Source organism: Xenopus laevis, chromosome 6L (assembly GCF_017654675.1).
Source record: "Xenopus laevis strain J_2021 chromosome 6L, Xenopus_laevis_v10.1, whole genome shotgun sequence".
In the NCBI taxonomy this organism is placed as follows: domain Eukaryota; kingdom Metazoa; phylum Chordata; class Amphibia; order Anura; family Pipidae; genus Xenopus; species Xenopus laevis.
Window position 1 is genome coordinate 51,809,890 of NC_054381.1, and position 26,905 is coordinate 51,836,794.

The 26,905-nt window shown below is 36.4% G+C and overlaps 1 protein-coding gene across 1 annotated transcript in view; it reads left to right on the forward strand.

The window, feature by feature from the left end:
• The window catches only part of stt3b.L (STT3B, catalytic subunit of the oligosaccharyltransferase complex L homeolog), a 42,605-nt gene extending 28,223 nt beyond the window's left edge, over positions 1-14,382 (forward strand). Inside the window, exons 9-16 of the mRNA XM_018267473.2 lie at positions 1,783-1,937; positions 3,562-3,767; positions 7,165-7,352; positions 8,980-9,151; positions 9,470-9,643; positions 9,737-9,850; positions 11,401-11,613; positions 12,349-14,382. Coding sequence (XP_018122962.1) covers positions 1,783-1,937; positions 3,562-3,767; positions 7,165-7,352; positions 8,980-9,151; positions 9,470-9,643; positions 9,737-9,850; positions 11,401-11,613; positions 12,349-12,429 — 1,303 coding nt within the window. The 3' untranslated portion in view covers positions 12,430-14,382. The remainder of the gene's footprint in view (positions 1-1,782; positions 1,938-3,561; positions 3,768-7,164; positions 7,353-8,979; positions 9,152-9,469; positions 9,644-9,736; positions 9,851-11,400; positions 11,614-12,348) is intronic.
• The last annotated feature ends 12,523 nt before the right edge of the window (positions 14,383-26,905 follow it).

Below are 26,905 nucleotides of genomic sequence, written 5' to 3' on the forward strand. Positions count from 1 at the left end.
TTTTTACAGTGATTTAATTAATTTAGTATCTTTTTTTCGTTTGGGCTTTTTTTGGACAGATTTCGTTGCATGTATCTAAATGTAAAAAATGTAAAATCAAAATATGATTTGTCACAGATTTTCTATCCACAACAACATGACTGACTTTTGTTTGTCATTGCAATACAGTGGCGTACGGGTACATGTGCATGAAAGCAAGACTTAACGTCACAACATAATGAATCAGATTCTGTGGCATTCAGCAAAGTGTCTTTTAGTTGCATGATGAGATTTCGTGGAACTTTGTTTTTTTTATCTTTATTTTATATCACCCCACATGTAAAAAAGATCAAATACCTTCTACTGGAATGCATTCTTTTTATGCAGTAAGGTTATACCAGCTCAATGAATGCAAAGGGATTTGTAAAATTTGCCTAATGTGGGTAGTCCTGAACAGTTAGTACATTTTTGCTAATTTAAAGTTGCTAGACCATCCCTTTTAACACAAGATTGCAATAAAATCCATATGTTGCATGGCTAGTTCATTTTTCTGTGCTGCTGTGCAAAATGTATCTAACAGGCCTACAGTGTATCCCATATTGTCTATGAAATATACCTAATTAAGTGTTGCCACAATCTGGCAGACTCCAAGCCTTTATATAGTGAAGCGATAACAAGAGAGAGACACAGTGCTGTATAAATTTTAGCCTTCCACTACTTGCTTTATTTCCATTTAAAGTCAGTTGTCTTGGTTTACTCACAAATATATACCAACATTTATTATACCCCAACAACGAAGTTTGAAAGATTGTGTAGATTTCACTACAGGCCACTTTTCAGTGGATACGTACCTCATAGCTTCATAGAATTCAGTGCAGTCTGAAGTACACATATATTAATTAATTGCAAATTACCAATGCAACTATTGATTTTGAATCAATAGTGTCACAAGGAAAACCACAACCCTTTCAGATAGTATCTGATCTATTTTAAAGGGGACCCGTCAACCAAAAAAAAAATTCAAAATCCTATTTTATAACATTAGTCAAGCAAAATGAACTTTAATTATATTATTATATCAATTATTTGAATCTTGTTTCCTTCAGTCTGGGAATTCATAATTATAGCAAGCAGGCAGGAGCCATTTTGTGGACACTGTTATTAAGACAAGCCTTGTATCATCTCAGAATCTTGTTTGTGCACCAGAATGGGGACCTGATGTCCATCCCTGTGCACTGGTTACGCAATTAAATGGTAAAGACAGAGGGGGAATGTGGGGAGAGTAGTGACATCTAGTAAGTGCTGAATAGAAAGTGAAAGTAATTGCCTACTCCGCCCCTATGCCTAAGGCCTAGAGGAGGGGCAGGCAATATTTGATTGATAGATAAAAATTTTAAATGAGCTTACAACAGCTTTAATGCTTTATGCTTTAATAAAAAATAGAAATTGGATTTCATGTTTAATTTGAAAAGGACTTATTATACAGCTCTTAGTGTCTGGGAGACAGGTCCACTTTAAAATGTTTGTTAGGGATACATGGTTAGTTGCAGCAGGAAAATAGGCTGAAAAATCCTTAATTCCTAAGAAATGGGTATTCCCAGTGATTTATATATATTTTTTTTCCTTTTAAATTGGCCTTTTATTATAAATTTGGAGTACTGTTTGCAAATTACACTATTTTGTCAGAATATCTTAGGAGTTTTCAAAGATGGATTGTTTTATGGGAAAGTGTACCTTAGAACTGTGCGTTTGGGCTTGTTCAGCAATAGACCTTTTCATTTTGTTCTCTTTTGTTCCTAACAGGTATGCAAAAATCCATATCCCCATTATTGCATCTGTGTCTGAACATCAACCAACAACATGGGTGTCCTTCTTTTTTGATCTGCATATATTAGTATGTACATTTCCCGCTGGGCTCTGGTTCTGCATAAAAAATATCAACGATGAAAGAGTTTTTGGTAAGCAGGAAATAAAAATAGTTCAAATGTACCCATACCTGTCTAGCTTAAAATTGTGTTCGGTTTTTCTTTTATTGATTATTTCTTTAAATGCAAAATGAAGAATAATTCAGTAGTGTTTATACATTAAATATTCTGTACATGTTATCATTCCAAAGAAGTGATCGCTGGCTTTATTTGCTTTGGCTGAGGCATTTCAACATAATAGACATAATAGAAATATATGTCGATATTCTGGTCTCATTAGAATTCCTTTCACCTCCCAGACACAGGTATAAATGTTAATATGCAAAAAGGAATGTTTGGACAAAATAAATCTTAAATATAATTTAAAAAACACAAATTTCCACCATTGAATATTTGGAGCAACTGTAGGTTTATGACTATTTTCATTTGAACTGAAGACCATCCCTTGAATTTTTGAAAGCCTTTTTTAAAAACACAGTCTCTACCTAAATTACCACTCACATAGAACTGTTTCAAACAAGCAAGTCCCATGTGCTGCTTCTCCAGTAGGGTGTTGCAAACACATTGTTGTACTCTGTGATCATGGGTTCCCTGTGTGTTTGAATTCGACACAGATATATATATATATAAGAGGTTGGAGATTATGTAGGGGAACCTGTTTAAGCAAAAGTGATACCTTTCTGTCATTAAATGTGACAGAAGGGAGAACCTAGTACCAGTGCCAGATGGGGAAACCGGTCATTCTGTTTTAGGAGGAAGCTACCTCCAGTTTGTAGGGGAAACATAAGGGTGGAATTTGTATGGAGAAGAACTCAATATTATTATTTTCTAATAGAGAACACATGTCTATAGTTACTTATGCCATAGACAATGAGAACAGCTGCCCCCATATTAAGTGCTCAAAAGAGCAATATGACTTTACTTTGTCAGGGAAATGTCAAACAATAAAGAAATTAGGAAATGTTGCCTTTAGTAAATTATTGAAGTAAATCGGCACCCGGACACCCATGCCCTTTTATTTATACTTCTTTACAGTAAAATGATCGTATTTTCTCTCTCGCTCTTTGTTGCCTTTTAGTCTTAATCTCAACTCATCTCTCCATGTGTGCCATAGTTATCTTACATTCCACCTTCCCTTTTATTCATTTCTTTTCTGCAACCATGTCTCCTTCCATTAACGCTTCTTGTGGGTCTTCTGTGTTCTATTTGTGTTCTGACAGTCCTTTCAATGCACTTTCCTGTTCTGATTCCCAGTACACTTATCTTTAAGGCTATGAGTGTGCTGTCAATCAGAAAAGTAAATAGCACTGCCTGAATGGGGCAGGTCCAGATTTTCATACCTCTCCAAGAGTAGCTCAACCCTGAAAGCACCAAAGTTGGCCTCTTTACATGCCTCCTAGTGATGTTCTTACCCTGCTGTCAAAGGCACGCAAGTCTTTTACATTTAAAATGGCAGTGAGGTCTGGGTGCTGATCTGGGGCAATTTCAGGAACAACATTCCCAATCTAGTTTGTGTCAGGGTATAGCTTTTAAGCCAATGCAATAAACACCCTCTCTTGCTTTGATGTGGATGCCATGTACTTATAGCTCCATGCTGTTTCTGATGATTATTGCTTTTTTTCTTCTTAAACCTATGAACTGCCATTTGTCTCTGCAGTTGCTCTGTATGCAATTAGTGCAGTTTACTTTGCTGGCGTGATGGTTCGTTTGATGCTGACCTTGACTCCTGTGGTTTGCATGTTGTCTGCCATTGCCTTCTCCAATGTTTTTGAGCATTATCTGGGGGATGACATGAAGCGGGAAAACCCCCCAGTGGAAGACAGCAGTGATGAAGAACGGAATTCTGGTACACTCTATGATAAGGTAATTAAATATATTTTCCACATATATCACAGATATTTTCATTGTTTTCTGAGCTGAAGTTATGTTATCATATCTGTACTTGCCTGTGTAGTGCATTTGCAGGGAATTCAGGCACTCCCCAAGCTAGAAACTCGATTTACACTGTTTGACAGTGATAAGCAGGGAGCGCTTATATAAAAACCTATACTTTATAATAATTTTATGATATAAATTGCTGTCTACTTTGGTGGAAAAAAAGTATGACTTGCTGTCAAATATAAATATCCATGGCCCTACCTGGCTGGGACAAACTTAACGGGGTTATTCATCTTGAACAACTAGTTGGTCACCAGCAATAACAACTTTTTCCAGTAACTTTCTATTTTCTATGTCTCACTGTTTTTCTAATATTGAAGTGTAAAGTGTCATTTTTCACCTTCTAAAGCAGCTCTGGAAGGGGAGGGGTTGCCGACCCTGTAAATTGTTCCCTGCCAAGCAGAATCTCTGGGTTTCATTACAGGCAGCAGTTAGAATTGATAGTAGTTGCTAATATTACAGAGATGCTGCTGAGAAATGTATCAACTAAATGTTGCAAAATTGTAGCAGTTTAGAGTCTGTGCCTGAAGTGGTGAGCTGCCAGACTGAAACACCAGCGACACGAACATTCAACTTTAAACTTAGATTTTGGAAAAACAGTAAAAAATAAATAATGTAAAGTAATTGAAAAAAAGTCTTTCATTTCTGGGAACAATCTGAAAACAACTGAACTGAGGGGTTGTTCACCTTCCAAACACTTTTTTTAGTTCACTTTACACTTCAATATTAGAAAAACAGTGACACATAGAAAGTAATTAGAAAAAGTCATTATTTCTGGTGATCCATCTGAAAACAACTATTTGTTTGAAGGTGTACAACCACTTTAATGCCTCTTACTTTCAGTTTCATTACACTCCAGCTTATAATAATGTAGGAACTATATGAAGGATAATTAGAACTATATATTTATATATGCTGCATCTCCTGTTTAATTTCTATGAACTTTAATAAGATGATCTGCTATTTGCATTTTATTGATCTGGAGCCATATAACATTTATGCTAAATGCCCTGCCCATAATTCTTAATGTATATGGGAAGAAAAAGTCAGTATAATTATTCGTCAGGCTTTTCTGTGCACAAAAAATCTGTATGACACTACCTTAGAACATTACCTTTTGTACAGGTTTTACGGTTTTGTCTTTTATGAATAAAATGGCACCTGGGTATTAATGTGGCAAATTGTTGTTTAACCTCTGTATTGGTTTCTGCAACAAGAAAATGAAGTGATTGAAATGACAATCCATTTTTCCCCTTGAACGTTAATTAAATTCCTTGGCAGTGTAGTGCATGTGGGGGTAACCGTTTGATTATGCAATGATTGTATTAAATGGCAGGTTATGTTTCATGCTGGTTGCCACCTCTAGGTAAGTACTACGTTATGAGCGCTACTCTGCCAAGAGGCTACATGGGAATCGCTGGCTGTTTGTGTTTTGTACACGTGAGAGAGAAGGTGTCCTTTAATTTAGAATTAAAGTGTGTTGCCGTTGGTGCAAAACCAACCTGAAACATTGGTGCTATAATGCTTCAGCTTTGTTTTTGAAATTTGTTACTGCAAAGATTTGAGTTAAATTGAGACTTTGACAAAGGGCCATGCGGCTTGAAACGTTGTTGCGTTTGTTCAGATGATAAAGCCATGAAGTTCCAATAAAGACTTTTTAAAACAAATCTTCAAGACTGGTGCTGTCTATCGTGATTTTGGTAAATTGAGACTTTACCAGAATGGGAAAGATAAGTGAAAGAAAGGAAGCCAAAGCAAAATGCACCTTTAATACTGGAGGACTCGTTCACCAAAGGGAGCGGGGGGCAAGATGCAAAAAAAGCAATTGCATTAAGCATATTGATAAATATTCCCTAAATATCTGGGCGAGCTGTATTAAAAAAAAAAAAAAAAAAAAAAAGGTATCCAATTACTTTTTCTTGATGGCAGAAAATAGCCTCCCTAATACTGTTTCATAGACACTTGCAGCTCAGACATGCCACTATTCCCTAATATCTGCAACACCTTAAACATTGTTTCTCTGCAATGGCGTCTTCTTTAAAGGGCCCCTGGTTGGTGTTTTGTATATTCCATACTTCTAGACATAGATGACTGTCTGATTTGATTTTATCCATCCATATTTATGACAGTAGTGATATATACTCATTCAGTATCATGCAATTCACAGCACTTATCTCACCCCTACACACCTTTACGGTACAGACTAGAGTCCTGCAGCTTTGCGGGTTACCTGCTGCATCTCTCTCCCTGCAGTTTTCCCTCCACACGTCTCCCCCTCCCATGTGACTTCCGGCACAGCTCTCTTACATCACACGGTGCGCTTCTGTCCCTCCCCCTCTCGACTATCTGGCACGTTTGATGATGTCACATCCAGCTTCCGGTTTGATGGTGGTCAGCAGGTTGCGGGTCAGGTTGTGGTTTAGGTAGTTGCGTGTCTGGGTCGGGTAGTAGTTCAAAGTGGATAAATATGTGGGTTGGGGTCCGGTTCTTAGAAATTGGTTCTCGCAGGACTTTAGTACAGACAACCTTTACTTTTAAATACATTCTTAGCAATTACTCTGCTCCATCCTTACCTTTTCATTTAGTTTTCCTTCCTTCTAAAGTGTAAAAGTTATTTCCAACTGAAAGCATTATTTAGCAATATCTAGATTTCTTCAGAAGACAGAACCAGGAGTGCAGAGAACTTAAACAGCCATACCAACACGGCTTTCATTAGAAATGACATATACTAGCCATTGGAATATTTATTGTATATTGGAAATTGGATTACATTTTGTTTGGGGTTTAGACCTATTGGCAGTATAAGTTACACAGTATGTCAGTGACATGTGGCGAGTGCAGATATTAAACCTAAAAGCTCCTTGTTTGATGTCATTACTTGTCCTTTAAAGAGTAAACCACTTGTGCATTCTTCTACTTATTCTGAAAGGAGAAATTACTATTTTAGCTTGCATGAATAATTTAGATGCACAATTTTCCCTTGATCTACCGCCCACTAGAAACACAGGCCAAGGTGCATTTATAAAGAGTGTGGAACCATAAATAGGGTGACATTTAATTCATAATGTAACGAACATCTGTCAAGAGATTATACCTGGCAGCAAGTGTGTGTTTGTGGTGCTATAATTGGCAATGGTATTAAGCTAGTGATGTATATTAAGTAGGTAAATTATAACATTTTTGCAGATTTCAAGGTTGCAGAAATAAACCATTCATATAGCAATGTAATATTGTTTCACGTGTGTGTGTGTGTGTGTGTATATATATTTATTACAACTGGAGTGATTCTTTTACTACTATTTATTTTTTATTTTCCTTTCAGGCTGGCAAAGTGAGAAAGCATGTGTCTGAGCAGGAGAAAGCAGAGGAAGGTCTTGGCCCTAATATAAAGAGTATAGTCACTATGTTGATGCTAATGCTGTTGATGATGTTTGCTGTGCACTGTACATGGGTAACTAGCAATGCTTACTCCAGCCCTAGTGTGGTGTTGGCTTCATACAATCATGATGGGTAAGACTTCCTCAACATTTCCATGTTATTTATTGTACCTTTGTTGTGTTTTATATTTATTTTAGAAATCTATGAATGTTTCTTCATGAAGAATTTAAAGGACATGTAAAGCCTACATTTTCCGGCCATGTACAGTATTTAAGTTGGGCACATCTCCCCCACCCAAATGGCATTATTTGTACTGCATACATCCCTCCGTTTGCCACATTTCCCTAAAACAAATGGCAGCTTCACTCAGGGTCAAATACAAGAGTCCTCTGCACTCAACCCATTATCAATATATTTAAGACAGCGACATTTTGTGCATACTGCTACTAAAAAATGCCTTACCCTTTAAACAACACAGGGATTGTTTGTCCATATATTGCAATATATTTAAGCTGGCCAACTACGTCAGTCATCCCATATCTGGCCAGTCCTACGCTTAATTTTCATCTGATTCATTAAGAATTCATCTGATTCATTAAGCTTCACTCAGGGGCCACTTTCCCTCTGACACATCATCAGTGCATTTATATCTGCAAACAGCACATATGCAATGTAATGTTCATGCAATTGAAGAATGCTGGCATACACAGGCAGAGTTTACTATGATAAGTCCTGCTTGGATTTAGCACTGTAATGGTTATTTTTTGCTCAGGAGAGGGGTAGGATTTAAAAATAGGAGCAGCCAACTAGAGCAGAGTTTCTATGTTAACCAACAACACCATCTCTTCATTGGCTGGTAGACTAGAGGGTGTTTTTATTAATCTGAGTTGAGAAGAACTGAGCATGCTCATGAGCCAACAGCCAAAGGAAATTCACGAGGGAGGGGGCTGAGTGGGTTAGAGGAGCAGAAGGAATCCTAAGTGATTAATGGGATACTGCAACCTTACTATTAACCTTTGAACAACCAGAGTGGCAGGTATTTAGAGATGTCAGAGGCTCTTCAGTGATTACATTTTTTCTACATGTCCTTTAAGGTTAAATGCATTCTGGGTAGTAGTGCTTCGAAGACTGCTGATGTAATCACTAAACTGTTTCCATTGTTAAGACTACATTTTCCAAAAAGAACTGTTATGACTAAAATGTATGACTAGTTATCCGGAAACCCTTTATCCAGAAAGCTCCAAATTACAGAAAGGTCCTCTCCCAAAGACTCCAAAAAAATCCACGTTTAAAAATGATTTTCTTTTTCTCTGTAATAATACAGTAGCTTGTACTTGATCCAAACAAATATAATTATTCCTTATTGGAAGCAAAACCAGCCTATTGGGTTTACTTAATGTTTACATATTTTCTAATAGACTTAAGGTATGAAGATCCAAATTACAGATCCATTATCCAGAAAACCCCAGGTCCCGAGCATTCTGAATAACAGGTCCTATATCTTTACTTAAAGTGATACTGACACTAAAAAACTACTTTCTAAAATATGAATGTACATAACAGTACTTTTTTTTTTTTTGCTGAGAAGTTTGTTTTTGTAAGTAATTGTTAGTAGAACTTCCTAAACCTGACTGTTTTGCCAACCTGACTGTCCCATCTCAACCTGTCAGTTAAAGTTTCCAATGCTAACGGACTCCTACTGCACAAATATGGCAGCCCCTCATCACTCCTGTCTTTGACATAATCACTGTTGTTTCAGAACGCGAAACATCTTGGATGACTTCAGAGAAGCATACTACTGGCTAAGACAAAATACTGATGAACATGCCCGTGTTATGTCCTGGTGGGATTATGGCTACCAAATTGCAGGAATGGCTAATCGAACCACTTTAGTAGACAACAATACGTGGAACAATAGCCACATAGCTTTGGTAAGAATGAATACCTTGGCCTTCAGGGCTTTGGCACACTGCTCTCCACACAAATTAATGGGAAGTTCTGCAAGTCAGCCAGCACCTACAAATCAAGTTCAAAAACACATGTAATAAAAGGCACTTAGTTTCCCGGGTGCATAACCAACGAATAAGACAGTTCTACTTATGGGTGCCATAGTCCTATAGCTAATTTTTTACTTTTATTACATTTCCCTCGTAAGTGTGCTATGGCTCTTGGCATTACTTGAGCCAGTCAGAAAGAATACTACATATCGTTTGCATCCACACGATTACTAATTCTCATTTTTTGTATAGGTTGGAAAAGCAATGTCCTCGAATGAAACGGCTGCTTATGAAATAATGAAAAGCTTGGATGTAGACTATGTGCTAATAATTTTCGGCGGTGTAATTGGATATTCCGGCGATGACATCAACAAATTCCTCTGGATGGTTCGGATAGCAGAAGGGGAACACCCGAAAGATATCCGGGTAATTATCCAAATCCTACTGGGATTTGTTTCTTTTAATTAAAAAAAACCCTGGATCCCAATAACTTTTTCTGTTTCCCCCCCCTCCATTCAGGAAAGTGACTACTTCACCCCACAAGGAGAGTTCCGTGTAGACAAAGCTGGATCTCCAACCTTGCTCAATTGCCTCATGTATAAGATGTCTTATTACCGGTTTGGTGAAATGCAGGTACATTGTAAATATTTCTAAGTTCTTCCAATACACTCCCTTTAATACTAATAATAATTAGTTGATGAATGATTGCTTCCAGAGGGCATCCCCCTGGCAGAACTTGCTGTCTCAGGTGTTAGACATATTATATCAGATTCTTAGTGATCCCTCTTGACTCTCCTAAAGCAAAGGGCGACGCACCATATTAAAATGAAACCTATATACCGAATATGTTTATTAGTTATAGCATAGTAAATAAAGCTTTGTAGTGCAGCAATAACTCCATTTTAAATGTTATGTTTGTAAACAGTAACAGTGTACTAGGTAGTTCAGGTGTAGCCAGACAATTTAGGATATATGTTATGGTGTTATGGGCAAGTCGGGGAGGTTTATCCTTCCAGATAAATTTCAAGCATATTTTTTGTAACTACTGAAGGAAGCCTTTGTTTGAAATAGATATACAGCAAGGTATCGTGAAGTAAGGATTTGACTCTAGTGAGCAAAGGTAGTTAATTTGCATCAGCAGCTTGATTATATTGTGCCATGAGTTTAATACCCAGCTAATCTAAATGTGGAAGTGCCCAATTGAAATCGAAATTAATTTGTAATAACTTGAGTAATGGAGATGGGAGATTGATATTAAGAGCTTTGGACTTAGCCCAGTTAACATGCAAGCTGGAAATCGTACCAAACTTCCCTAGTAGGTTGTATAAATTAGGAAGAGATGTCATAGGTTTTGTCAAAGAAAGCAGCAAATAGGCTGCATTTGTACTCTACTGATCCACTCGTGATACCAGATATATCCAAGGAAGCTCTGATTAAAGCTGCTAGTGGTTCTATGGCCAATAAAAAGAGTGTTGGGGACAATGGGCAGCCCTGGTACGTGCCTTTATGTATTTTAAAGGGTTGGGAGGGAAGGCCCAGAGTTCTAATTTGGGCAGCCTGTGTATTATATAGAGCAGAGTTATAATTTAAAAACTGTATTAGGAACCCCATATGGCGCAAAATATAAAATATTCCCAATCCACTGAATCGAATGCCTTCTCTAGATCCAAAGATAGGATCATCGAGGAGACATTCGATTGAGGGGCGGACCAAATAATATTAAACAATTTTCTAACATTGTCATGTGTGCTTTCCTGGATCAAATCTAGATTGGTCCATATGGATAAGAGAGTGAATAAATGATATAAAACCAAAACCGTCGCTAGGATTTTTACATCCAAATTAAGTATTGTGATTGGCCTAAAATTGAGTTACATCTTTGCCAGGTTTGGGTAATAGGGCTGTATCGGCTGCTAAAGCCTCTCATGATAAATGTTACCCATGTGAAAGTAAATACTGTAAGCAGCTGAGGGGCTAAAATGTTTTTAAATATCTTATATAATGCACCTGTCAACCTGTCAGGACCTGGCGCTTTAGCACCTTGATAGCATTTAAAAACATAGATTTTGCCTAATGTATTTTGTTGCTCTTGGGCTCAATGAAGGCAGATGTAAATAAAGTTTTGAACATTGCTTCTATATCAGTTTCACTTGATATTTATTGTGTATAAATTTGTTTTGCAGCTTGATTTCCGAACACCCCCTGGGTTTGACCGGACGCGTAATGCTGAAATTGGGAATAAGGATATCAAATTCAAGCATTTGGAAGAAGCTTTTACATCGGAGCACTGGCTTGTTAGAATATACAAAGTAAAACAACTAGAGAACAGAGAGGCACTTGATCATAAACCTAGAGTAACCAATATTGTACCAAAACAGAAATATTTATCAAAAAAGGTATGTTTTTGCACTTCTTGATCTTTTAGCTAATCGTGGCCACCGTCCACTAATAACTGCAGCGATGAGTTATATTAAGAACGGCCGGTCACTTTTAGCCATGCTGCAAATGCAGGACTGAAGTATCTTGCCAGATGTTTAGTGTGGAAATCACATGACTTTAGTATGATTTGGATTTGGCCTCAGATTTCATTGTACTTTGTGATTTGGTTCTGTATTTGGTTAGATCTGGTGCAGCTGTTTCCAAGTCAAAGAGCTATTCATCTGGTTCATCTCTAGTGATTTTTGAGAATCAGTCTAAAAATGCAAATATCTCATGAATCGCTTTTAGATTTAGATCCAGTTTTGGTTATCCCATAGTTTAGCATAATATACTTTTATCTTCAGTGTATATGTGGTTGCCATAAAGGAATAATGGGTCCCATAAGAAAAGAAAAGAATGACCCTAATGTTAGAAGGTGCAACCATTTCTTTCCTTTACTTATGTTTGTTACTTTTGACCCTGCACACCACCTGTATTTCCCTTTATGATGGCAGGTGCTCCCATATAATAATTATTTTTGAATAATGGGGCCCATTGAGTCCAAACAGTGAATGACATATCCTAATATTAAGTTTATGGTGAATGAGGGCCAATAGCCGAGGGGCAGAGAATCAGTTAAATACAAATGTTGTTGAACTGAATGAAAATCTTCTGTTGCTTTTCATGCGCTAAACCATATATTTCACTTGTAGACGTCTAAGAGGAAGCGTGGCTACATTAGGAACAAGCTGGCACTGAAGAAAGGCAAGAGACCAAACAAGAAAACCGTCTAAACAAACTTCTCTCCCAGGAACCTGTCCTGGACATGGACAGCATTTGCCTTTAGATGAACTCGTGTTTCTACACCAACATGAGGCTACGGAACCATCTTTGGTCCAGATTATTGTACAAAATTTTCAGGCAATGTCTGATTCAATATATATATGTATATGTATATATATTGGCTTATTAAGAACAGCTGTTATAGATTTGTAATGTGAAGCCAGACAGATGCTGTACCACAATAACAGCAGAATTTTCTTTTTTTTTTTTTTTTTTTTTTCTTCTTCTTGGGTTTCTTGGTTTTTTTTTTTCAAAATCTGTTAATTAGGACTGCACCAAAGAGCCCTCTAATTTGGTCATTGGCACACTCACATCATCAATTTATTAGTACTTTTTTTTATTATCTCCATAAAATACAAATAATAAACACACAATACATATTCTCCCTGGTGCCCGGGCAGGAATAACAGGATAAGTGACGTTTGTGGGTCCTTGAAGTGAACCATTCATATGTCAATTGTCATTAAAAAGAAATTCAAGGATAAAGCATGACGTAATAAAATTGAAACAATAAAGTCAAATCTTTTGTTTTCTCTAGCTGATTTTTATTTTTAACAATCTCAAGCTGTACAAATAACAATAGTCATTGGCAGTGGAAGTGTACGACATCCGCTTTTCATTTTGTACAATTTAGAACAATCAATGGTGAATCACAATGGAGTCCAGAACATTGTACTTAATATAAGGCACAGGGAAAAGAGACAAACCCAAATCTTGACTCCACTGTTGGGAGGGAACTCTAATATTAACAAAGAATTCCTTTGTCATATCATCAGCAAACTCCTGTTATTTGTGTTTGTTACTGAAGAATGAATTGTATCAGCCCCTGATAAAGGTAATTGAGAGATGGTTTAGTATCCAGTCTTCTCTTCTACACCTCAAACTCATTTGAACCCGAGCCAAACGGCTTTGTTGTATTTCGAGCTCTAGGGCAAAGTTGTATGTGAATGATTACAGCTTTGTGATGTTTTTATAGAAACAAATATACAGCGATACAATTACTTACTGATGAGTTATAACGTACAACACGGTATCTTGAAATGCCTCCATGAGATTCTGGAACTTTTGCAAGTTCTTTTTTTTTTTTTGTTTTTTTTATTAATTTGGTTTCTTTTGGCTTAATTTGATCTCTCATTTTTGTGTGTTCTTTGTAGACAAAAAATGACAATGTCAACTGAAATGCACTATATTGTAAATGGGGTAAAGAATATGGGTGGATCTGGTGACATTCTGCCGCTGCTCGTGTTGCAGATATTTTGTTTTTCTTCGATCTTGATGGGAAAACAATACTGTGGATTTTGCGCCTAAAGCAGACATTTCTGATACATATGGCGCACAAATAATAACGAATATTGTGAGCCAAATGCCTCAAAAAGCCAACTCCACCTGTAAACGCACGTTATAACTGAATTTCACACGTGTAGGCGGAAGGTGACTCTATAGCGACAATGTTTTAGTGACGGTTTCCCAAAAAGATCAGAGGCAATTTATTTACATAGTTTTGTATTTTTTTTTTTCCTTCTGCTTAAATTAAAGCCCATAGAGTTTTTAATTGACTCAAACATAAAGTGACCATGTTGGGGGAGGGGGGGATATGTTTGTCTAGAATTTAAAAAAACGCTTACATTTTGTTTAAATATAGGGGAATAAAGTTTTATTAATACTTTCCTTTGTGTGCTGTTTTTGTTTCTCATGCCCATGTTTCAATCTGTCATGGCAATGAATAATGGGTTGATTAGGCAAATAGTTTGTTTTTTGTTTTTTTTTTTTGCGTTAAATTTTTTGGTATAGATAAGAAAAAACTTAAACTTATTTTCAAGATGTTTATTGAAGAGACATGTAAATGGAATTGCAGTAAAAAAAAAAAACTGGAACATTTCTTTTCAAATAAAAAGGGAAACGTTTGTGTTGCTGTGTTTATTTTATTTGGCGTCAAGTTTACCCCTTTGAATTATGGGGAATTATTCGAATACATGAAGAAGGTTTGCTTTACCAACCTCCCATAATACTGAAACTAGAGAAAAGATAACCGATGTTTAGTGGGTTAATAATAATTTGATAACATTAGTTGCTGCCATTTATTTCTTATGTTTCTGAGATAATTAATTAACTAATGGACCAAATCTTCACAGATGCAGACCTGCCTTATACAGAAGAATGGGAGTAACAAAATTAATTCAACATTGAAACCTACATTTATACATAAAGTTAGAAAATTAGAAACTAATTAAGGAATTTTTTGTTGTGTACAGTTTGAAAGCGGTGAAGGGGAAACTTGCCCTTTAACTCGCTCCTGCCAGTTTTCCCAAAATGAAATGCCAACCTTTGCCATTTTATACTTTTCCCTGAGGGGAAACTGTATTTACGTAGAAAACCTTCCCCCCCCCCCCCCCCCCCACAGGACAACATAAGCCTGAAATTCTGCACAATTCCTATTCTGTAACGGGATACTTAAAGGAAAACTATACCCCCCAAACAATGTAGGTCTCTATAAAAAGATATTGCATAAAACAGCTCATATGTAAAATCCTGCTTCATGTAAATAAACCATTTTCATAATAATATACTTTTCTAGTAGTATGTGCCATTGGGTAATCATAAATAGAAAATTGCCATTTTAAAAAATAAGGGCCGCCCCCTGGGATCGTAGGATTCACTGTACTCACAAAACATACCAACAAACCATACATGTTAGGTCACATGAGCCAATTAACAGACAGAGTTGTGTCTTTTGCTTCCACACTTCTTCCTGTTACAGTAAGGGGCAGATGTATGAAGGGTCGAATATCGAGGGTTAATTAACCCTCGATATTCGACTAGGAACTAAAATAGTTTGACTTCGAATATCGAAGTCGAATGATTTAGCGCAAATCCTGCGATCGAAGGATTATTCCTTCGATCGAACGATTAAATCCTTCGAATCGAACGATTCGAAGGATTTTAATCCAACGATCGAAGGAATGTCCTTCGATCAAAAAATCTCAGGCAAGCCTATGGGGACCTTCCCCATAGGCTAACATTGACTTCGGTAGCTTTTAGCTGCCAAAGTAGGGGGTCGAAGTTTTTCTTAAAGAGACAGTACTTTGACTATCGAATGGTCGAATAGTCGAACGATTTTTAGTTCGAATCGTTCGATTCGAAGTCGAAGTAGTGGTCGAAGTAGCCCATTCGATGGTCGAAGTAGCCCAAAAAACACTTCGAAATTCGAAGTTTTTTTAATTCGAATCCTTCACTCGAGCTTCATGAATCGGCCCCTTAGTGTTGTAGTATTTCTGGTCAGGTGATCTCTGAGGCAGCATACAGACCATCAAGAAATGGTGGCTCAAGGCAAGAGATGTAAAAGGGCAATATTTACTTAAATATATATTCCAGTTTAATAAGATTCTTTAATATGCCACTTAATATGATATGAACTATCTGTTGCTTAAGTATTCATTTTGGGGGTATAGTTTTCCTTTAAGATCTAATGCCTTTAAATTACAAATGTACAAAAATACACAAATGTTTTCAGAAAATTTAAAGTCGGAGAATGGAGAAATGTGCTCTTACCAATCTTTTGTAAGCCTGGAAACAGCTGATTTTGTTCCCCCCCCCCCCAAGTTATGTATCATTTTATTTACGGAGAGTCCTGACATGTCTAGAGCTGCAGCTCACAGCATTACAAAAGAGAATTTAAAGTGCAGGTATGGGATCCATTACCTGGAAACACATCATCCGGAAAGCTCTGAATTACAGAAAAGCTCATCTCCAATGGACTCCATTTTAATCATGTAATTAAATTTTTTTTTTAAAATGACTTATTTTTTTTTTTTTTCTGTATTAATAAAACAGTACCTTGTACATGATCCTAATGTTTAATCCTTATTGGAAGCAAAACTCCAGTTTATAATTTCAGCAGTGAGGTCGCTAGGGTAATACAAAGTAGCAATACAAATACATTTGCCTTACAGAGCATTTGTTTTGTTAAATGGGATCAGTGACCCCCATTTGAAAGCTGGAAATGGTCAGAAGAAGGCAAATAAATTGAATAAAAAAACTGAAGGCCAATTGAAAAGTTGCTTAAAATTAGCCATTTTGTAACATACTAAAAGTTAACTTAAAGGTGAACCACCCCTTTAATACTCTTGATAAATTTGGTACCATATCAGGTTGAACAATCCCAGGTTTTGAGCATTAAACGACAAGGCACTCTGAAGCTTTTAAAAGTGAATTTATTATTGATTCTATTTTCTTGGCAAACATCATGCTTTATATACTTGGGTATTAATTAAAGTTGCATGTTCTCTTAGACTCATGGCATAAATATGATCTCTCCTGAATAGGTAGAATTAACTGCTAAATATTTTATATATATATATATATATATATATATATATATATATATATATATATATATATATATATATATATATATATTACAATTTATTTTTGTTCACTGCCTGTTGTGGTGCCAACTAGCATATTGAGAAATATGCAAATAATATAATGCAGTTTGTATGGTATTTAAAAACAACTAGAGTATCCAGAGAACTATGATGATGATGAAGAAGAAGGGGGTCACAGATATTGACCCTTCTCCTAGATGAGTTAAAACAAAAGCCCAATTCACCCAACTGCTTTGTCTTTGCTTCCAGAGGTGATGAGACCAGATATTGCCTTCCATTTGTTACACATTATGATATTTCTATGGGACAACAATAAATACACAACCCCTTTTTTCAAAAAAGTTGGGACACACACATAAAAGAGAATGAGATAATTTGTAAATGATTAAAGTGAATGCTAAGCTCTGCTGCACTTCTTGCTTTGAAATCCTCTCCCTCACGACCCGCTTGTTCCACAGCCCCAAGGCAACAAGTCGAAGTATTTTTCACTAAATTTGCCGATTTTAATGTACGAACGGTTTTACTTCAATGTGTGAAGACTTAGAAAATGGTTGTAGAAGGTCCCCATAGGCTAACATAGCACTTCGGCAGGTTTAATTTGGCGAAGTATTGAAGTAAAAGTTTTTTTTAAAGAGACAGTACTTTGATTATCGGATGGTCGTATATTTGAACGATTTTTACTTCGATTTGAAGTAAATTCGAAGTCGTAGTATCCTATTCGATGGTCGAAATATCCAAAAAATTACTTCGAATTTTTTTACTTCGATAATTCCCTTGAATTCACTTCGACCATTGATAAATCTGCCCCTATGTGTACTTTCCAAAAATAAATGTTTTTCTATGGAAATAAATGCTCTGTGGGAGATACAAACTTACAGTGAAGGTTTTGAGGTAATTGTCAAATGTTTATAGAAACAGGAGAAAAAAGACACGGTTAGCCACTGTTCTTGACACTTGAGGCTTTCCAAATCAGTTGAATTGTTGTACAACAAATAAAATAATTTTATGGTATAAATCCCTATAAAATGAAAAATTGCATTTTTTCTTATTTAGAACTCTAAATCTTGTTCCGGAAGTGAAAATTCACAAGATTTAGAAAGCTCAGGTTTTCTTGAAAGAGAACTATCCATAATTTTCCTAGGTAAACTAAACACATCCAAGAAATGCCCCTAAAATGTTACAAAATCAATTAAAAGGGGAGTGCTGGCTGAATGAAAGTGTGCTTTGTTTTTGTAGAGAAATAGTAGAACCTTGTTGTGATTTTCAACCTTCCTTCCTTCATTCAATGTATTCTCTGTCAACTCCCCTGATAAAGGTGTGCATATTGAAACATAATACAATTCCCTACGTAATTTCCTAATAAACATTAAAGGAGAACTAAAGCTTAACTAAAGAAGTAGCTGGAAATGTTTTTGACTCCTGCACCAGCCCAAGGCAACCACAGCCCTTTAGCAGTAAAGATGTGTCTCCAAAGATGCCCCAGTAGCTCCCCATCTTCTTTTATACAGCTCTGTGCTGCTGTCACTTACTGAGCTTAAGGACTGACTCAAAATATACAGTACACCTAGAATAGAAATTTAAGTCTGATTAGTAATTAATACAGATAATTACTACATGACAGCATAGAAACCAGTGCAATTAGCATCAGAATTAATCTTCTTTAAAGCGGTTGTTCACCATTGAGCTAACTTTTAGTATGATGTGGAGAGTAATATTCTGAGACAATTTGCAATTGTTTTTTATTTTTTATTAGTTGTAGTTGTTTATTGTTGTTATTTATATGCATGTTTTATTATTTGTTGTTATTTAGCTTTTTATTCAGCTGATCTACAGTTTGCAGTTTCTGCAATCTATTTGCTAGGGTCCATGCATTAAAAGTAGCAATAACAATACATGTGTAGCCTTACAGAGCATTTGTTTTTAGGTGGAGTCAGTGACCCCCATTTGAATGCTGGAAAGAGTCAGAAGAAGAAGGTAAACAATTCAGAAACTATAACAAATAAACAATTAAGACCAATTGCAATTGCTTATACAGTAATTAGCCATTCTATAACAAATAAACAATAAAAGATAATGTAAAGGTAAACCCTCCTTTATATATCTTGCTACTGCAATTGGTTTCTCTCTGCTCATATTCTATTGTCTGCACCTCTGAGTCTGACTATTGAAACAATGTAACACAAATGACCTCACCTTAGCAGCCTTACAGAGCGTTTGTTTTTATTTGGGGTCAGACACTATTTCATCATACAACGTACATGCTGCACAATTAGAAAACCTGCGCAAACATAAGCATTAATTGTGACTCAAGCCCTATAAGACATTTGCTCTATAGGTGGAATTTTATTGATGTTTGGCAGGACAAATAAGGACAAATGGCAGTTGGGTTGAGACTTTTCTGGCCAGCCATGATGTTCTTGTGATTATAATGGGACATTCCTAGAAAAAGTTAAAATTGGGGACAGGACAGAAACAACTTTTTGGCATTAAAATGTACTCAGACAGGGGCCAATTAGTTTATTTTAAAATAGTATTGGAATATCATGTGTAACTGCCCAAATTGTTCTCACAGTGCAAAACAAAGTTTACTTTACCTTTAACATACTAACAACTCATATTTTAATTTTTTTGTCGTTTTCGGCTTTCTTTTAAATCTCGTTCCAACTGTCAAATGGGCTTTACTGTCTCTGAAAGTCAAGAAACTGAAACTGAGGCTAAAATATTAATGTTATTTTATTACTTCCTTTCTAATCCGCCCTTCTCCTATCCATCTCCCAGTCTCTCATTCAAACCACTGCCTGGTTGCTATGGTGAATTGGGCCATAGCAACCAAATAGCTGTTGAAATTCCAAACTGGAGAGCCGCTGAACAGAAACAGGTATAGATATATAAATATAGATATATATATATATTTTTTTTATTATTTTTTTTTTAATTTAAATTTAAAACCACCAAGACCAATTGAAAATTGTCTTAAAATATCACTTTCTCCATAAGAGTTAATATAAAGGGGAACAACCCTTGTAATTAAATATACAAAACATTGTTTACTAAAAAGAGATGATTGTCTGTCTTTGCATTCTAGATATTCAGGGGTGTTACAATAGGTTGGGGGGGCAGGAGTCAGGCCCAGAATGATTAGCACTTTTAATATATATCTGCAAAACTATAGTTGACCATAAATGTGTGCTTTTCTGTATAAATGAATTACATGATTTTTGCAAATTTGCATTATTTCGGTCTAATCAATTTGCTTCCATGGCACATAAGAACAGTTGTCAATGCTGCTGATGTTTGGTTGATAATGCTGGGTTATAAGTAATCACTTTCTAAGCAAGATCTACTATAGGTACAGTATGTGTGTTTGATACTAAAGAAAATCTTCTGCAGTTACTGCAAAATCAACACATTTACATTGTTTTGGGGGGGGGGCAAAGGTTGAAAAAAGTAAGTTCACCCAGAAAACCATATATTTTCGGAAAGTACACATTCCCACGAATCTAAATTGGGTACGCATGTCTTTGTACTCCAAAGTACCAAGTCGCAAACCATTCCTAAATTTGGTGATTTTGGTGACATTTCCAAAAATCACCTCAAAATTTCTACCCTGCAGCATCGTATTACCCACATACTTTTAGGTATCAAGATAAATCACCCCAAATATGAAAACTTAGGGACCTCTGAACAGTTTGATGCCCAATATGTAAAGGTGAACCCAAGCACGTGGCATATAGGGGCCCCAAAAGGAAGACCCCCAAATGGTCTGTCAGATCGCGGGAACGCATCATCAAAAAGATCCAAAGGGATTTTTTACTTTGCCCGATCGGCATCTGCCCAACTTTCGCCAGGTATCAATCGGGAACACCCGTTGGATGGCCCCACATATGGGCCAATAAGCTGCCAACTCAGTCTGTCATCAGCTTTTATCAGGGCCTAAACCCCTTCATTAATTTCCACCAGTCCATCTGATGACATCACTACTGGCAAAGCGATGTAACCGGATATTCCAACACATCAGCAATGGCAGTTTCACCCCATCCTGACAGATCTTGAGCACAGGGAACTTCCTTGAGAGGAAAGTGTCATTTCCATGTTCTACACTTGTTTTTCAGGAAGAAAACTGCATATCTCATTATTACAAAGGCTTCCATAATTTTCTCTAGCGAAACCAGCAGAGTTTGAATATATTGTATCCACACATTGTACAAGCTACAGGGCTGACATAGAACAAACCAGAACAGTAGAAACTAAACTTCAACCAGACACAGTATTGACAGAATGACATTCCAGTATTTTTTCTGATGTGAAGCAATGAGCTCATGCGAAACTGTATTCTTACCTAAATAAGATGCAAAATTTGGTTTGTTCTGTATAACCAGACTTGTGTTGTTGTTCTCCCTGTATTTAACCTATTTTATATGACATATATGCTAAATTACAGAAAGACCATCTCCCATAGACTCCATTTTATCCAAATAATCCAAATTGTAAAAAATTATTTCCTTTTTCTCTATAATAATAAAACAGTACCTTATACTTGATCCAAACTAAGATATAATTAATCCTTATTGGAACCCTATTGGGTTTATTTAATGTTTACATGATTTTCTAGTAGACTTCAAGCAGGAGTGCCCAACATCTACTTTTAGGGGCAAATTTACTTAAGGTCGAATATCGAGGGTTAATTAACCCTGCCGAATTGAAATCCTTCGACTTCGAATATCGAAGTTGAAGGATATACTGCAATTCGTTCGATTAAATCCTTTGAATCATTTGATTCGAACGATTTTAATCCATTGATTGAATGATTTTTCTTCGACCAAAAAATACTTAGAAAGCCTATGGGGACCTTCCCCATAGGCTAACATTGACTTCGGTAGGTTTTAGATGGCGAACTAGGGGTTTGAAGCTTTTTTTAAAGAGACAGTACTTCGACTATCGAATGGTTGAATAGTCGAACGATTTTTAGTTTGAATCGTTCGATTCGAAGTCGTAGCCGAAGGTCGAAGTAGCCCATTCGATGGTCGAAGTAGCCAAAAAAACCATTCGAAATTCAAAGTTTTTTTTCCTCTATTCCTTCACTCGAGCAAAGTAAATGGGCCCCTTAGTGATGTTGTCCCATTATGATCTACATAAGTTATATTGCTATATTTAAGAATGTAATACTTTATAATGTATTATTATTATATTATTATGATACATATCTGAATGAAAAGAATAAGACAGAAGGATGATTTAGACATCAGTGCCTTCAGATCTACTGATCACCAGCTAACGGTAGAACTGGTAGATCCTGATCTATCTTTTGGGCACCCCTGACTTAAAGGAACAGTAACACCAAAAAAAATAATAGTATTTTAAAGTAATTAAAATGTAATGTACTATTGCTATGCATTGGTAAAAGTTACATGTTTGCTTCAGAAAGACAACGATAGTTTATATATCTAGTATAGGTAAATCTAAAAACAACTGGACTTGCTGAGACCAGTTGTTTTTAGATTTACCTATACTAGATATACCATGACCGGGATGAATGAAAATCGTCATAGTCATATAGTTTATATAATTAAGCTGCTGTGTAGCCAAGGGGGCAGCCATTCAAGCTATAAAAAGGAGAAGCCTACTTAGCAGATAACCAATAAGCTCTGTAATAGAATACAATGGTATTCTACAGAGTGCATCTGGTATTTGCTATGTAACCTGTGCTTTGAATGGCTGTCCCCATGGCTACACAGCAGCTTGTATAAATAACTATATAAAACGAACTATAGCAGTGTTTCTGAAGCAAACACAAAGCTTTTACCAGTGCAGGGAAATCCTACATTATAATTGAATTACTTAAATTTGTTGGTGTTACTGTTCCTTTAAGGGAGGGAGATCCAAATTATGGAAAGATCTGTTATCCGGAAAACCCTAAGTCCCGATCATTCTGGATAACAGGTCCCATACCTGTATTTATAAAAACAAGTATGTCTGCCAAGACTGAAACCCAGAGCCACTGCTGTTCTAAGCGGTTTCCTCAACTATTGGCCAAAGTGTCCGGATATATTTGGTCTGAGGTGGATCACTGGCAGCTGAACATGATTGGCCCAAATCTAAATGCAAATGTTAAAGAAGGGACATTATAGGGAGTAGAACAAGCCTCCTCTATCTATTTCACATGAAGATACACATACCTGGAAAACTTGCTATGGCATTAACATCACTTGTTTCCAAGCCACTTGAGGTTATGGATACAACCCTGAAATAACTGACCGAATCCTTCTGCCTGGCCAAACCCTATCCTAATTCTTGTACCCACCCCCCCCCCCCCCGAAACGTTGATACTTTAGGTGATGTAATAAATGGGGTAAGCTCCCAAACTGAAAAACATTGTGTGTGTGAGAATCTGTAAATACATTCTACATTTCCTCAGTTAAACCCACAATTTAAACAACGTGTTTCCTGAGAATGAAACCTTTTATTTCCAGGACTTTGTCCTTGCTTTGAATCTAGTTGTAACAGCAAAGAATCTTATTTTCTCATCAACACCTACGAAATGAAGGGAGAATGCAACTCAAGCTGTTTTCTCTTACAAAAGCCATTTTCTTCTTCTTCTTTTTATTCAACAGATAAAAGCCTTATTAATAGTGAAAAGACCCAAAAACGCTACATTTCATGAGTTCTCAGCTTTTAAATAACATACTTGATTAGAAGCCGTAGCCTCTTTGTAAAAGCTCCAAAAACACATGGAGCCTTATTTTCCCGTCACCGTTAAACAAAGGTGACAATGCAATTCAAGCTGTTCCATCTTACAAAACCCTTTTCATTTTTTTAAACAGATATATACTTATTTACAGAGTGAGCACAAAAAGCCAAATGACATGATTTCTTTTTTTTTTGCTTTTTCTGCAACACTGGAATATATGTAATTATGTCCCCTCGGTGGGGTTTGTGTACTGCATCTGATGTTCATCAAACAGTAAAAGAAAAATCACAGAAAAACTGAATGTTGCTTGTAAACCTTTCCCCATGAGTTGTATACTTTGGAAGTAACCCATGGCAGCCAATCAAATGTTTGCTTTCATTGTTTTACCTGCAGCTAGCTGAACAAAGCTAATCATTGACTGGTTGCAATGGCTCACTAGCCAAGTACAAATTTGCCCAGTGTTTGTGAACAAGTTAACCCCCAAAATTCAGAGTCTTTTAAGTTATTTTACATCTATATATTGCTTTTATTATTTAAAACCCTAAATCATGTTGACACAGCCACAGCACCAGATATCTCATTCAAAATTCCTTTTATTGATTGTGAATAGCAAGATCACTCTGAGCACAAATGATTTTCTTGCATCATTTTATATCATCTCTAAAATAAAAGAAACAACGAAATATTCATACAACGCATGGCAGGGGACACTCATCCAGGTCTTCAGGACATGAACAACTAATAGGACGTAAGAACTTGGCTGAAAAGGCAGTGTCATTGTTCCACTGTGAGCAATAGTTATGAGGATTGATTGTCTGGTTCATCCTGCAGATACTGGTGCAAACTTGTGAGTGATCAATAATGGATAGTTTAGAACATTTTTGAAAGCTTCCATAGTGGTTGGTGGGACATCTGATGGTGATGGTAGTCCAGGAATGAGGGCCTTGCAAGCCTCCAGCTTTTGGGATAACATCTTTCAACATGAGAGAGAATCAAAACTGGACTAACCCAATGATTTGTATGGCTCTGCATTTGCAACCTGGTAAAGCACCCAAAACAGCTTGCATTCTGATCCCTGCAGCTGTAAGTCCTGGCTGTCATATTTATATTCTGCTATGTTAAGATATTTACGCTGTGAGGCTGCATGCATCATTGTCAGTCTTACCATGCTCTGCCCAGCTGATATGCACAAGTAATTCACAGCTTTATTTTCATTGGAATTGTTTAGGAACAGAACTGGGAAATGCTTTATAGCTGCACTAGCGTCCTGCTGCACGACTGAATGTATTCAGCCAGTAATAATGAAAACTTCAGGTCGTTTTTGCGACTCAGAGAGCAGCTGTTTGACATACACCAATGAACTGCAAATGCGATCCAAGCTTATGTCTTATTTATGGATAGCAGTAGCCCTTTAAAGGGGAAGTTCTCCTTCCAAACCATGCAGTTGTGTCTGTGAATATTCTCATTCATCCAAGTCATGGTATATCTATAGTAATAAGTCAAATCAACTGGCTGTATTTCTTTCCTTGAAGGAGTTTCGCTAGTCATCTGGCTTTCTCAATTCAGACCTGTACATAAATATTTCTGGCTATTTACCCCGTAATCTTACTCCAATTAGCATAATCTGTTTAGTAAAACAAGCATGGGGTCAGAGACCTCACGGAGGCAAGATGTTGATGGTATTAGCATGATTGGAACTATGAGGTGTTATTAAACCGTCCAAGGAGAGCATGTGGCTGACAATAGGGGGCAGATTTATTAAGGGTAGAATTGAAATTTCGAATTTTCTATTTTTTTTTATTTATGGCCAAAACTGTCAAATTCGACTAGGAAATTATGCAAACTTGATTTGAATTTTTTTTAAAAATTCGAATTCAAATTTCGAGATTTATCAAAGGGGGCACATTTATTAAAGTCTAAAATAGAATAAGGCTAGAAATGCAGTATTTTGTATACTAAATATAAACATGAACTTACTGAAGCCTAATCAAACAAATGATTTATGCTTTCAAAGTTGGCCACAGGGGGTCACCATCTTGTAACGTTGTTAAACGTCATTGCAAGACAGACCAAGACTATACACATGCTCAGTGTGGTCAAATAATATCTGCCAGAGGCTGATACAACAAGACTGATTAATAATCAGAATATACAGACTGCACTGGGTCCTGTGTTGTCATGTAATCTAATGTGGATTTAATACAAAGGGGATGTAAAGGCAAAAATAAAATCCAATACAAATCTCTACACAGTCGCCGACTGCTCTACAGGGAAACAAACAAAGCTGCTTGAGTTCTGCATGGCTGGGAAGTAAGGCGGGGGCCCCCTGCTGTTCATAAGTATGATTGTTTCACTGCAGAGCATTTAGGGACCGTCTGACAATTCCTATCCACAGCAGTAAATGAAGGGAGAATTTCACTGCATACAGTCAGGTTTCTTATAAAAACGGTACACATTTTTTAATTAAGTATATTTGAGATAGGTTTCTTTTTCATTAAAGAAAGTAAAAATGGGATTTTAAATTTTTGCCTTTACTTGCCCTTTAATGGTCGAATTGAAATTTCTAATTTTCAGAATTATTTTATGGTCAAAACTGTCACATTTGTCAGAATTTGTTCTTAAACAAAGATGTTTGTAGCCTTCCTGAAATTCAAATTTTTTTTGGAGAAAAAACTTGAATCAAGTTTTGTATAATTCAAATCTTGCTGCAATCAGCACAGTCTCATTAGTCGGAGACCTCATGGAGGCAAAGTCTTGATTGTAGCTATGAGGTGTTATTAAAACTTCCAGGGAGAGGTGCCAAAACAGCATTGTATATGGGTGACAATAGGTGGCAGATTTAGTAAGGGTCAAATTGAAAATTCGAATTGTCTAATTTTTTTTTATGGCCAAAACTGTGAAATTTATCTAGGGAATTATCCAAACTCAATTTGAATTTCGAGATTTATCAAAGGGGCCAGATTTATTAAGGGTCAAATTGAAAATTAGAATTTTCTAAAAAAAAAATTATGGCCAAAACGGTCAATTTGACTAGGGAAATATCCAAACTCGATTTGATTTTTTAAAAAAAATTTGAATTCGCTTTTAGAGATTTATCAAAGATAAAGTCATGGTATATCTAAGAATTTTTTTATCAAACAAAGAAGTTTGTAACCTTCCTGACATTCAAGTTTTTTTCAGGGGGAAAAACTCAAATTGAGTTTTGTATAATTCAAATCGAATATGATTCAAGTTTTCAGATTGGTAATCTTCGTCTGGGTGTACCAGCTCAACAAGACAGGTTGCTACACTAGTTGAGACATTTCTCAGCAGCATCAGAGAAATTGCAGCAACTAATGTATCGACGGTCAGGGC